This window comes from Pyrus communis, chromosome 12 (assembly GCF_963583255.1).
Source record: "Pyrus communis chromosome 12, drPyrComm1.1, whole genome shotgun sequence".
NCBI classification, from domain to species: Eukaryota; Viridiplantae; Streptophyta; class Magnoliopsida; order Rosales; family Rosaceae; genus Pyrus; species Pyrus communis.
Window position 1 is genome coordinate 18,673,096 of NC_084814.1, and position 15,371 is coordinate 18,688,466.

At 38.3% G+C, this 15,371-nt stretch overlaps 1 protein-coding gene across 1 annotated transcript; it reads right to left on the reverse strand.

Annotated features, from left to right (window-relative positions):
* Nucleotides 1-2,606: 2,606 nt before the first annotated feature.
* Nucleotides 2,607-4,240, reverse strand: LOC137711497 (uncharacterized protein At5g39865-like). The gene has a single exon (XM_068450738.1). It carries the CDS (start codon nt 3,775-3,777, stop codon nt 2,794-2,796), a length of 984 nt encoding a protein of 327 aa, XP_068306839.1. The 5' UTR covers nt 3,778-4,240; the 3' UTR covers nt 2,607-2,793.
* Nucleotides 4,241-15,371: the final 11,131 nt, after the last annotated feature.

Below are 15,371 nucleotides of genomic sequence, written 5' to 3' on the forward strand. Positions count from 1 at the left end.
CAACGTCCTTGGTTTTGATTTGATGCTCAATTTGGCATTGTTCTTCCGCTTATTGGCTTGTTTTCGGATTTTTAGCTCTCTTTTATGTCGAAATGGTTTCCTCCACATCTTCGAAATGTTTGGTTGGCTGCAGGGTTTTTCTTGCTAATGCCTATTTGGAAGATGTGAAATAAAATGAAGTTTGAGAGCAAGTTCCCTTCATTTTTATGTATATGTTGTTCTACTTTTGCTTGGATTAGGGAGTTGGGGACTTTCTCTCGTCATCATGTACGCAAAGTTTTAGACAAGCAATCTCTCTTGGATTTCGACTAAGTTATGTAATGCTCTTCCCATTCTTTGACATCCTCCTCCGTATAATGAAATGTAAGGTTTATGGCCCTTTACTAATGTAACTTCTTTTAATATCCTCCTAACTAATGTAACTTCTTTTTTTCGTTATCAATAAAATCTCTCTTTTAAATTCAAAATTTTCTTATAAAAAATAAAGAATAGAAAAATGATAAACAAAAAAGAGAATAAGGGACTCATCATAATCAACCCCTTATTAATCTTGTGTGGAGCTTTTTCTTCATCAACTTCCTTACTGGTTTTCTCTAGGCAGACAGAAGAATCATCTATAGGAACTGGAAATATTAACCACCCCCAATTTCAGAAATGTTTTCTTCGTGTTTCGGATTTGATTGTGGAAACTATTGAAGGATTTTCTAATATTATGACCTTTGGTGGATTATGTAGGCTTATACAAAAAGAAATCACATGAGCAATACCCTTTTGTCCTCCTATGCTCTTTTTTTCTTTTTAATTTGTTTTAGCCTCTAGACTAAATAAATAAAAGAGAATTAGTGGACAAAAACACGAGGAGGGATGCAGAGGGAGAAAATCTGAGCGTGAAGATTTACTACCATTAACGATAAAGTGGGTTACAAGACAGACCAAACTTTGCCAAACCTTGCAACTGAAACCAAACAGTCGCATGTGAAAATTTTGAGCCTACTCCCGATTCAACACGCAAATTTTACCCCTTCACAATCATTGTGATTCACCCTAGATAACGCAAATATCCTTTCCTGGTATCCACTTCAATCCTCGGTGAAACTTCAAACAATAAAGAAAGTGAAAAAGCTTCAGAAAAGTACATATTCGCCAACTCACGTCACCCCTTTTCAGGACCAAAGTTCCACAGAAAAAGTAGAGGCCTCTAAAACACTTTATACTTAGGAATGATATGTTCATTATTCCTCAAGCAAATGTAAACATTCATGATGCAATCGGAGTTCCACCTACTCACCGTAAACTGATATATATATTTTTTTTTTTCTGGAGAACAAAGCAGTCTAAGCAAAATTTAAGCTTGATACCACTGGTTTATGTCAATCTAATTTAGAAGGTTTCCGCCACTTATGTCGTTCCTTGCTAATCTTAGAGCACTTCCACCCCATGAATGTACCCTAGGTTATTGGGCAATCAAATTGTACTTTTAGTTAATGACACGTGACGTGATGAAATTGGTTAAAAAACATATCTGAAATTAAAAATAAAATTATCTTTTGTCATTTTATAATAAAAAATATTTTAAACCAATAGTCTGTTCTATTCAATTTAGGGATGGAGATGCACTTAAACAGTTATAGTAAAGGTAGTAATTGTCCTGCTCAATAGCCTAATTGCTTGGGCAATTTGGTAGGGGTGGAAGTGCTATTAAAGATTGATCCCTCTCTTCCACTAACATGCTAGATTGCCAGTTAAATCACTTTGCATAATTTGGATGGGAAGATATGGACAAGCTTTTGGACAATTATTTTCTTGAGAAGAATACAAAAGAAGAGAAGGGAAATGACAAGTCGGCATTGACTAAGTTTGTGTTTAAAGGTGTTTTAAAGATTCTGTACGTTCTCTCACGGTCGGTACTTCCCTGGACTGAAGAACTGTTTTAGTTTCTCCACTGATAAACCAGCGGACTCTTCGCCACAAACTTGTGGCAGCCAAGAAGCATCAGCATTCTCCATATATTCTTCAAATCCACGTTGAACTCTATCATGGTACAACAGTTCTCAAACAATTGAAGGGTAACTACTAGTTTAACCCTGTACTATCATAGTAAATCTTTCATTCATCGCACTGGATTTTCTGAAAATCGTTACGACTAGTCATCTGAAAGATAAGCGAAACTAAGACATCACTAACTATGCAACTGGTGTGCCTATGTTCTCCACATTCAACGAAAGGCGACTAATTCCGGAGATTAAAGTGAGTTCCAAAGAATCTGTAATTTATTGTACCAACTGAAGACTGGTTTTTTGGATTTTTTTTTTTTCTTTTATCAGAAGACTCTTAAGTGTTCGTTTGGTGCCTAAGATTGGATAACTCGCTCTATTTAAAATATGTTGTAAGAAGAAATAAAGAAACATTGTCTAAGTTACAGGCATAAGATGGATTACTTGTTAAGGAATTTTGTCCCTCACAAAACGGCAGGATTAGAAAGAATAAGTTTCCCTCATGTCTAATCTCTTCTAATCCCTCAAATGAAAACCACTCACCAATCAGTCCAGAAGATTAGTATAACTTCACAGAAAACAACTACACCAGCAAATCAATACATCTTCACAAATCAAAAGCAGATATATATAAGTTATATAACTATCAACATAAAAACAATAGAGTAGAGTACAGAATTAGAAGCCTTTGGTTTCCATCAGAAACTCAAAAGAAGCCCCAACTTTAAGATAGAAGAAAATGCTTAAACACAATTTCGACACGAAAACAGAGATCTTTGCATCTCGTGTTCTTCACCATTCAGCTACAAATTGGGCAAAGCACCAGCCCATTCTCATTACACTCAGGACACCTCGTCACCACCGTCGTCCCCTTCCGCTGCCCCGCCACATCATCATTCACTATCAGCACCATCTTTGAACTCCCATTGCACTGGAAGCAGGGCAAGAACCTTGCCTCCCCACACCCTTCACACACAGACCCAGCTTTTTTCTTTGGACACCCAGCAAGAATCTCACCCAGCAAACCCTCCTCCAAAATCTTCAGCACCTCCTCAGAGCCGCCTATATATCTCCCCTTCACAAACACCCGCGGCGGCACCGCCGCCTCCTTCCCTTTCCCCTTCATCAAGTCGCTCAACTCTTCTCTGAACCCGCGATCCATTGACACGTCACGCTCGACAATCATCACCCCGAGGCCTTCTATCTCTGCCCGGACAGCGTTGCACTCCTCAAAAGTCCGCCGCACTCCTCGCAGCGTCGTCGTGTAGACAACGACTTTGTTTTCCCCGCCCGGCGGGCATATTTTCTCGAACCGGTCAAGTGGGTCCTTGTTGTTCACCCGGAAGACGCTTTCGTACGGAGATTTGAGAATTGCGCGATTCGGGTTGGAGTTTTCTTTATCGAGGGTTTTTGGGTCAAAGGAAACGAAGGGTTTGGGCGGCGGAAGCGGCGAGAATCTGAAGCTGTCGGCGTCAAGCCCGTCCATAAGCTCCCATGAGTTAATGACTTCCGGGTCGGAAGGCAGCGGTCTCGGGTCGGACAAGAGTGACTTGGGTTCGGACTCGAGCGACTTGGGCTGGGACAAGGGGCTCGGGAAAATGGACCCGAGAGTGAATCGAGGAGGGGGTGTCGACGGAGTGGTGGGCGCAGGCGGCGGCGGGTCGAGAGTAAGGAGGCCGTAGGTGGAGGAAGTCAGCGAGACGATGTGGTGGCTCAGCGCGGAGCTGCCGAGTTGGGAGAACTCGTCGTTGTGGTTGAAGAGATTAGAAGAAGCACAACCCATGTTCTCGTTTCTGGAATTGCGAGCTTCGATTGCTAACTGTGAAGTGGCGGAGGAGTGAGACCTTTTTTTGGAGTCGAATTTAATGTTTTTTTCTAAATTTGGAAGGAATTAAAGAACTTTTTTATATAATTTTGAAATGGGGATTCTGTGGCACATGAGATTTGAGCGCTAAAATTTGATTCAAATTTATTGTGCATGGGTGTTACGAAGACGGAGAGCGGTGCCAATCATTGCGTTACAGCGTTAGGAGGACTGCGTTCCTTTCCTTTGCTTTCCTTTCCTTTCCAGTCAAAAGGTTTTCGGCTTCCACAACTTTAGAGTTTTAGACAATGGGCCTTCTGGTTTCTAATAATCTAATTTCTACAGTCCATCACAATTTCTGTTTACATGAATCGGCCCAAAGGTTCATTGTCTCTTCATACGCCTTGTTCATCTAACGGGTCATTTGCTCACGTACGAGTCACTGTCATCAGTTGATGGATATGGCGTTGTTGACACTATAGTGTACGTGAATGACATTGTTAGTATTCTAACATGTTATGTCATGTTATGCTGTTATGCTGTTCAATATCGAATTTAGACGAAAACCAGAACCTAAATGATTTAGAATCTCAATGATAATAGTGCTCCGATTATCAAATTATTGTTTTAACACCCTCAACAAAATTGTTGAAGAGAGAAAAACCATCTCTTTGATGGTTTTGCAGATTTTGATCGTTCTCTCTGTTTCTGGATTTTATTTATTTCAAGTGTCCCCTCTTAACTGTGAGAATCTTATAAACCGATGACTTTTCTAAGTCGAGCTTGGTCTTGTTCTATAGTTAGTTAACTTCTCAACATGATTAACTTTATAATTAAGTTTGTAATTGAATAACTAATCAATCCTCCGAATCATGCAAGAAGGGTTGTTGTCTAAATAATTAAGCTTGACTTAAAATTCAATACAGCCAACAAATTCCATTTAATTTTCTACTAAGTAAAGTAGCATATAATTATTAGGGAAGGAAATTAGTTTACGTGAACAGCAGTAGTCGGCAGTACCCATTCAGCCGACGTAACTAGCTTCTTTTTCTCTTAAACAGTCATTTGTTGAATTCTTTGAAGTTAAGAAAATTAATTTGGATTATATTATTTGGATTCAGCGTCAAATCTACAATCTACGATACTGTTTTGAGATTTCAACGATAAAATTATCGTCCCAAATTGCAAACTTGGTATTTTCTGTAGAAACCTAATGAACCTAATGATTACATATGTGGATTGATGATATAAGTCTTTAGTAATATAATTTTAACATACACTTGCAGAAAAATATCAATTACGTAATCTGAGATTTTTATTTTTTATTTTATTTTATTTTTTTTATGGACAAAGGTGAATAATATTACCAAGCTCACAAACAAGAAGATCTGAAACAAAGAAAACCAAGCAGACTGCTACCAGCGGACACTGGGGAGCAAACCCGCGAACCTGCACCGCCTGCAGACGCCGGAGATCAAACCAGATAAAGCCCCATAATCGAAAAGAGAGAAGACTCCATGTTCCTTCAACAAGCACCACAACAATCGGATCTGCAACCATGAACGAATAGAAGCCAATGGGAATATGCAGCCAAGATTCTAAAAAACGCTAAGCGCTAGTTGGGCGGCAGACAGGCACCTAGTGCCTAGGCGGCTAGTTGGGGAGCAAACCCACGAACCTGCACCGTCTACAGATGTCGGAGATCAAACCAGATAAAGCCCCATAATCGAAAAGAGAGAAGACTCCATGTTCCTTCAACAAGCACCACAATGATCGGATCTGCAGCCATGAACGAAAAGAAGCCAATGGGAATATGCAGCCAAGGTTCTAAAAAAAGTTAGGCGCTAGTCGTGCAACAGGTAGGTGCCTAGCGCCTAGGCGGCTAGGCGGGGCCTAAACGGATTTATGTAAATTTATTATATATCTTGTAAATAAGTGCTTATTTACACTTAAAAAAAATATGGATAATAGAAGAATGATAAAATGAAAAAATAGAAGTAGAAGAATACACAAAGTACATCCATCCAACAAGTTCAATATCAAAAAAACAGTAAGCATGTAATCATAATGAGGAGTATTCTTGGATAATAGACTAAATTCTTCTTGTTCATGATCCTTGCATTGGATTAGACATAGATTAAATTATTTAACGTTGTTGTATCTAGTTTATTTCTTCTTCTTTTTTTGTATGTATCCCCTCAAAAGTTCTCCAATTCATTTCACAATTGGATGAAATTTTAGTCAATCCATCCCTTGCAAATTAGGTACACCATTTTCATATGTATACCACTATGAAACTAAAAAAAATAAAAAAGCACACAATTAATTAAAAATTATATATATACATAAGTGTGATTCTATAAAGTAAAAAAATAATAAAACATTATCCCAATAATTTATATAAATATATAACATATATATATGTATATATAATGTATGTATATATTCCAAGCTGTTTGAAATGATAAAAACCCCACGTAGTGGGTGGTTTATTAAAGATTAAAAACCAAATAATATCCCTGTGTTTCTAACCCCTCCACCCCACCTCTAACACGCCACCCAATATTTCCAAAGCCCATATCATTATCACACTTTGACCCGTTGGAAAACGAAATAGTCTTCCCATATGAGTTTTTCCATTTCTTCTTCTTCCTTCAGTCATCAGAACGTCGAACTGGATCTTAAATTCAGATCGCGCTGTCATGGATTGATACCTTAAAAGTTAAGAGTTTCTCTCTTTTTGCATTCTTTCTTTCCTCTTCTACTCACAAACGGTGAGCTGCAGAATTTCAATCGAGGCTCTACTTTGAGATTGGGAGTTGCAGATTATTAGTTGCAAAGCCGCTTAGAACCGCCCAGACCGCCTATAACGCCTAGCTAGCACCTAGGCGGCTGCCTAAATCTTCCCTGCCTTACATGATCGTTGTCACATCCCAGTCTCAACTCCGTCGTAGCACGATATTATCTGCTTTGGGCTTACCATTCCCTCAAGGTTTTGTTTCTGGGAACTCACACGAGAACTTCCCAGTGGGTCACCCATCCTTGGATTGCTCTCACCCGAACTCGCTTAACTTCGGAGTTCCGATGGAACCCGAAGCCAGTGAGTTCCCAAAGGTATCGTTTGGTATGCAGACGGGACGGGATAGAACGGAATGGGACGAGACAGGACGGAATGGAATGGAGCGAGAGCAAAGATGCCCTCGGATGGAAATAAGGAGGAAGAAGAAGGAGACAGAGAGGTTATAATTTTGTGTTCCACGGATGTGGAACGAGTCGTTCCAGGGGGGTGACGTGGAACGAAAATTCACCCAAAACTCGTCCTGTGGAACAGCTCGTTCCACCTGTTTTAGGCGCACCAAACGTGGGACAGAACGCCTTGTCCCACTTTGTTCTGTCCCGTCCCACGTACCAAACGGTACCAAAAGGCCTCGTGCTATAGGGAAGGGAGCATGTACATATAAGGCACATCATCCCCTCTTCATTGGTCGATGTGGGATGTAACAACCGTTTTGGCCTAAATCGGGTCGGGGACCCTTCGCCGAGAGCCTAGGCGGCTGCCTAGACCGTTTTTTAGAACCTTGTATGCAGCCCACTAGCAACAATGTTGCAACAACAAAGATAGGGAAGATTGTGGTGTGAACACCCAATTCGAAACTCTACACGCCTTTTGATATGTCCGCAACAAACTCATATATTGTTGTGTTTATTGTGTTTTCCGTGTTATTGGTGAAGAAAGTTGAGGTTTTACCATAAAATCAATTGGTGATATGACAAGTACTTAAATGCTTATAAACACATGCAAGGTTTTTTCTCTTATCAATGTGGGATTCATTCTTAACACGCTTCCTCACATGTGGGGAATTTTCAAGCCTAATACGTGGACAACAGAATTCGGGTGGCGTGAAGCACGTGTGGCCATTGGGCTTCACATGTGAGACCTTGAAGAAAGTTGAGGTTCCACCATAAAACCAATTGGCCATACGATGAGAAACCCAACTACTTATAAGCACACGCAAGGTCCCTCTTCTCATCGATGTGTGATTCATTATCAACACGTCCCTCATGTGTGGTGAATTTTCAAGCCTAACACGTGGACAACACAATTTGGGCACGTGGGACAACTTGCTCTGAGACCATGAATAAAGTTGAGGTTCCACCATAAAACCAATTAGCAATATGGGGAGTAACTCAACTACTTATAAGCACATGCAAAGTCCATTTTCTCATTAATATGGGATTCTTTCTCAACACACTCCCTCATGTGTAATAAATTTTCAAGCTTAACACATGGACAACACAATTCGGGTGAAGCACATGTGGCCCTTGGGCTTCACACGTGGGACAACGTGCTCTGATACCATGAAAAAAGTTGATTCCATCATAAAACCAATTGGCAATATGAGGAGTAACTCAACTACTTATAAACACATGCAAAATTTTTTTTCTCATCAATGTGAAATTCATTCTTAACATTTAGTTGTATCTGAATATTGTACAAAGTACTGCTGTATTGCTTTGCTGGACGTCTTGCGTTAGTAATTTAAAAAGACAATACTTCATCCATTCTCATGAAGTCAACCACTTTATTCATCATTTTTTTTTAGTATATGTTCATGGAATAAAATTTATAACATACTCATAATGAACCGCCACCATTTATTTGATACATGTGCAGATACGATCTCCTATTTAATTATATACATATATATTAGTTATATATATAGATATAATCTTTAAACAATGATGATTAAGTAAATGAATTGTTATGATTATGAAATTGTATAGTAAAAATACGCTAATCACAAATGGTGGTGGACAAGATTGTCAGAAAAAAGTTAGGTATCTTGTGAATTATGGTTATGATGAGGAATGAAAGATTGCTTAAACCACAGATTAACTACGCTATTTTTTTTTTTTTTTGGTACTTTATTTGACCCATAATATGTGCCTACATGAAGATGTATTTAAGCATGACCTTACACCTTTTGTATGTCAAAGTTTTGCATACTCCTAGGGTAAACTCCGAATACACGAGAAAGCAAGGATGCTCAAGATTGCTTAGCAACTAGACTCTAGAAAATAGTCTCTAAATTTTGGTTAATGATGGAGGAACGAAAATTATAATCTTAGGTTATTTATTTCTTGTAGAAATCTTCCACATATAGTGACTTTATGAATTGGTTAGGCAACCAATCAAATGAGATGCATACCTTATTTCAAACCTCCCAATCAAGAGGATACCTTTTCATTTAAATCACAACACTAAACAAAAGATGGTTAACCACCTCGTTTTAGTTAACAAATCTTCAAATTTTTAACTTAATAACACACGGAATCCGTCTCTAGTTGTTGAGAGTGAATCCCACATCGAAGAAAAAAAATCAGAGACTTTGCATGTGCTTATAAGGGTTGAGTTACTCTCCATATAGCCAATTGGTTTTTTTAGTGAAACCTCAACTTTTTTCATGGTATCAGAGCAAAGTTGTTCCATGTGTAAAGCCCAACGGCCACACGCACTTCAGGTCATCCCGTTTATGTTGTCTACGTGTTATAGGCTTAAAAATTTGTCACACGTGAGGGAGCGTGTTGAGAGTGAATCTGATCGTTGAAAAGAAGGACCTTGCATGTGCTTATAAGAAGTTGGACCATTCCTTACATTGCCAAATAATTTTATGACAGAACCTCAACTTTCTTCAGCCAATCGGCTATCAGCCTGAAACTCGTTTAGCTTTGAGAGTTTGATCGACATCCTTGCATTTGTTTGCTTCTAGAATCTAGGGTTAAGAAAGGTTACCACAAGTCAGTGACTTACCTACAAAGAGTCATGTGCATGTCCAATCACCATCGCCCATCCAAAGATGCATGAAACAAATCATCCTAAGTAGCTATCATGTTTGCTCTGATAGGAATGCATGAAGCCTTGGATCTGTAGATCAATCTGATGGAAAGCCTATTGTGATCTTTTCCTTTTTTGCAAAGTTGGTGTGCAGAATTAAGTCCTTTGACTATCGCGCCCGCTTCAATTATCTGATGTAGAACGCTCCTTTCATGTCCGCAAGGCTACATTAATTATACGATCAATTGAAGAGATTTTTTAATGTGTCGAAAATACAGTTTCGTACACTAAATGTAATAATACAATTAGTTGAAAACTTAAAAATTATAATACAATTAGTTGAAATTTTTAAAATTTCGAACCAATTATATTATTACACTTATTGCACCAAACTATGTTCCCGCTGACAAATTCTCCCATCAATTGATCATTTCTGCATGCACATACTTTTTTGATAGTTTATAAACATACTTATCAAATGAGAGTACTAAGATAATTTTTTAATTTCAAAAATAGGTGTAGGGTTTTTAATTCAACAAAATGTGAGTGGTTAATAAACCTATTCTAATTAGAATTTATTATAATAGTTATAAAGTTTACACTCCCCGTGTCGTGGTCTAGACGATGAAATATTTAATTAAAATCAGTGTCATGGTATGGTTTACAAAAGGAGGTTTTTGTATACACACTCCTCTTGGTTTTTCGGATGTTGGATTGAACTATCAAAAGAGAATAAGGTTAGAATTAAAAAGAAGTATGTAGGAGGTGAAATAGAGTAAGTCGAAATCACTTCTATAATTTTATCACAAGTAATGCTAAAAAGACTAAATTTATAAATAAATTTACAAATTAAATGATGTGTCATAAATAAAAAATGATCACATTTATCAACGTTTAAATAATAATTCAATCATTAAATTCTATATCGTTACCCTTTCATCAGACAGGTTTTCAGACAGGTTTTAGTACTCTGTCAAAAGACATTCTTTAACTAAAAAAAGGCACTGCACAAAAGTTGTACTCTTATCCCCATAATTAGCGTTTGTAATATGGGCCATATTTCCCTAAATTTACGTGTTATCATGAATGGGGCGGGGCCTAAGGGATGAACTGGTAATCAGAAGGAGGGATATGCAAAAAGAAAATTAATGAAAATAGCTGGAAAACTTTGAGTTTTAATGATAAAGATAAAATAAAAGGTAAAGTAAATAATATCATGATTGACTTTTTAGTGTAAAAATATGATTTTTTTTATTAAAGTAAACAATACCGTGAACTTTTCGTTAAAATTCTCATATACAAATGCTAGGGTTTATATGAAGAGTTGTATTATTTTTCATTTTTCTTCTAATTAGTTCGTAGGTTAGGTCCAGAGTAATTCCTGCAATTGCATCTACTCTAGGGTTTCGGTTTCATACATCGGTAGTGGAAGTGTGTGGATAAATGAAGATGTACAAACATCGGCCGGCGGTACGTTTTGGTTGTATCTACTGATAAATTAGGCCTCTCAGTCAATTGCTTTCATTGTCCATCAACTTTATTAATTATACTATACTAATCAAACTAATTGCCCGACCATTTATCACGCAAAACAACATTATCTGATGAAAAGTTTCCATTTTTTGGACGGAATAAAACCAACATTTTGTAATGTAACTCTCAATGCTGTAGCAGATAGCAGCAGGTATATAAATGATCACTAAACACCAAACGTTAATCTTCACCACAAAACAAGGATGGGCATGCAACACTGCTACCCAGCCACTCAATGTTAGTGCATATATGAAAGACCTAGATCTGTAGAGAAACTCATTGATTCTTAATTTGTTATTCTTCTGTAATTGTATTTAGGGAGACTTTGGATGCAGTCCTTATGTTCTTTAGCTAAAACTTTATTGATTTTCAGTTCTTGATCAAAGTCCTTTGAATTGGCACAAGAAAACCTACGGGAAACCGAAGTAGAATGTCTTTACTCCCTGAGTATCGGAGCGGTGAAATCAGATGTGATGCAGATAGATGGGCAAGGGGCGAGACTTGATAACCCGTTGCTAGAGCAGGATCAAGCTGAAGATGATGACTGTTGGATGATGCCAATCGTAAACTACCTAACAAAAGGGATCCAGCCAAAAGATCATGTGAAAGAGAGAAAACTCTGAATGAAAGCAGTAAGATATGCAATCCTCAACGATACGCTCTATAGGAGGTCATTCTCAGGACCTTACCTCAGGTGCTTAAATCCAAGGCAATCTGAATGGGTCCTTAGAAAATTACGTGAAGAAATGTGTGGGAATCACTCTGGAGGAAGAAGTTTAGCACATAGAGCATTAACTCAAGGCTACTTCTGGCCGTACATGGCTCGAGACACATAGCAGTATTTAAGAAGGTGCGACAAATGCCAGAAATATGCCTCGGTTTAGACAACCCGCCGAAGAACTCAATCTAATCGTAGGACCTTGGCCATTCTCAAAATAGTAAGGTTCTAAAAAACGTTAGGCACTAGTCAAACAGCAGGCTAATGCCTAGCACCTAGGCAGCTAGGCGGGGTCTAGGCGGGCACCTAGGTAGATTTAGGTAAATTTCTTGTACATCTTGTAAATAAATGCATATTGACACTTAAAAAAAATTATACTTATATGAAATCCATGGATAAGATAATAAAAGAATGATAAAATGCAAAAAGAGTATCCAACAAGTCCAAAATTTAAAAACACATTAAGCTTATATGCCATATAATCATAGTGAGGAGTATTGTAGGATGACACATGTACAATAAGTTCAAAATTTTAAACCACTTAGACGTAGATAGGATTTTTTATTTTATTTTTTTAATTTCATTAAAAAAAATAAAAATAAAAAGAACCGCCTAGCACCGCCTAGAGCCCATCCGATTTTTCCAACTAATTTGCAAGAAAATGTCTTGACTCACCGCCGCCTAGGCCCTTTTTTAGAACATTGCAAAATGGGGCATAGACATCGTAGGCCTATTGCCGAAGGCGCCCGGGAATAACTGGTTCGTCTTTCTCGCCACAGACTACTTCACTAAGTGGGTAGAAGCAGAAGCGTACGTTTCCGTTACGCAAGATGACGTTGTAAGATTCGTATGGCGAAACATTATATGTCGGTTTGGCATACTAAGGGCGATTGTGATAGATAATGGGACGCAGTTTGACAATCGAAGATTTAGAAGTTATTGCACAGAGAAATGGATCACATTACAATTCTCTTCCAAAAGTTATCCCCAGGGCAATGGCCAAGCGGATAAGACAAATCGAACGATTTTTTATTGCTTAAAGAAAAAGTTGGAACAACGCAAAGGAAAGTGGCATGAGGAACCCCTCACTGTACTGTGGGCTTATCGTGCCACAAAGTGGAAGCCAACAGGAGAAAGCCCACTCTCTCTCGCTTATGGCACTGAAGCGATTATCCCCACAGAAGTCGGTCTACCTATGATCAAAACATCAGTTGTGGAAAATAGCAAGAACGATCAACAACTAACCCATAACCTCGACTTAGTCGAGGAAGAAAGGGAAATCGCCGCATTACGACTTACGAACTACTAGAACCAAGTTGCCACTTACTTCAACAAACGGGTCAAGTCGAAAAGGTTCAAAGTAGGTGATTGGGTATTGAGAAAGGTCATGGAAAACACAAAAGATTTGAATGCTGGGAAGCTTGGACGCATACGGAAATGACCATATGAGGTGACCAAGGCCTTCGGAAACGAAGATTATAAACTCAGGCATGTTGAAATAGCAATGTTGAAGGGTAAATCCTTTCTTATCTTCCTTGCATGTCAAAGGGTGTATCCCTGGATGTCTGTTGACATCTCCTTATTGTATGATAAATAAAGTTGCACTTCATTCGAATCTTCGACTAAATTCTAAAGCTGAAGAGCATAAACCATGGATTGAGGATCGAATCAAGATCGAAAACATAAAATCGAGTGGGAAAAGAAAACCCAAGATCGGATAGACGGAGACCCAATCAAGATCAAGAATCTAGGATTGAATGGGAAAAGAAAAACCAAGATCGAATGGGCAAAGACCCAATCAAGATAAAAAAAAATCTAAGATCGAATGGGCAAAGGCCCAATCAAGATCGAAAATCTAAGATCGAGTGGGAAAAGAAAGTTCATGGATAAAGACCCAATCAAGATCGAAAATCTAAGATCGAGTGGGAAAAGAAAGCCCATGGTTAAAGACCCAATCAAGATAAAAAAATCTAAGATCGAGATGGAAAAGAAAACCGAGATCGAATGAGCAAAGGTCGACCAAGATCGAATAGGTAAAAAACTGATTACGAGTAGAATTCAAGGTTGAACGGTTTTTGAGATCGATATTGAAAAGGGGAATTAAATAAATCTGATTTTCCTCCTCGAACATGTCATGTGTTTGCAAAACATTACGTGTGCAAAAGTAAAAGCTCAAGCAGTGGGACATTGTTTTTCTCACCCATAAAAAGGAATATCTTTTATTTAAAAGATGAAAACCTCTTGGATGTTGGATACATAGTGCGATAAAAGATAAGAGTGAAAGAAGAAATAAACCTACTAGTAGAATGTGAAAACAAGGACAACATCATTACTAAATATCCTAATAGTGGTTGGACCTAAAGGCCCAACTTATTACAAGCAAAATGACATCTACTCTAATGGGATAAGGAGATTATCCCATTTTATGGAGGGAAATGTCACTTTAGCCTTAGAGCAGAAATAGTGAATGCCTTGTTTAAAGCCATCATGTATGTCATCTGAGTGAGCAACGGACACGGCACGATCAGCAGCCATTAATTCCTCCCTAAGATGATCCACCTGGTGTTCAGCGTGTTTTAAGTATCCCTTCATAGTTTCACACTCGTCCAATAACATGGAGTAGTCAAAGCACTAGGGGCAACGTGGGTGGCAAAGGGAAATTGGACGGGAAGGACCCGCTTCATCTCTTGCGTAAGGGTCAGAAGAATGAGCGATAGAGTCAGGAGCCCGAGTCGCGTAACTCCTTCCTAGATAATTTAGCCTTGGAGAGATCCTTTCATCGACAACAGAATCTGGAGCATGTTTTCCACCCGACCTTGTTCGAGACCGGTATGTGGATTCGTGAAAAATGTTAGGAACTTCAGAAGAGTGAGAAGCCCTCTTTGGCGAACGAGAAGAGAAACTAGAACATAACTCGATAACATTCCTAGAGCCCCTAACATCCTTCCGAGAGCTTTTCTTTTTGGGGACATCAGCACAGAGCTAGAAGTTGAGTTTCACTATTTGATTATTAGCCATAAGATCCAACTACTACCTATTTGCTCTCAAACACCTTTTCATGTAGAGATATTTTGAGGTTACTAGAAACAAGAATTCAAAATCTAAGATGATCATATCTTATTGGGATAAGTTAATCTCTCATTTCAAAACTCAAATTTAAAGATAAAGGATATTGATCTCATTTAGTTGAAAATGAAAATCGAAAGGAACAGCTAGGAAGGGTTGGGCAATGGAAGGGCGAAGGCCCAACTTGCTAACAAAAATTACGCTAAGATACAAGTAAATATAATAAGTAAAATGCAATGATGTAAATACAAACACAAATGGGGTTTTAGCCCATGAGAACAAATGACAAATGCAAATAAAGTTTTAGCCCATGAAAACATATCACATGATTGCATGAGCTACTGAGCGCCAAAACGAGGGCTCGATTGAAAGCCTTCAAAGTCTAAACCCGAAATGAGTCTAGAGTTAGTAACAAACCCG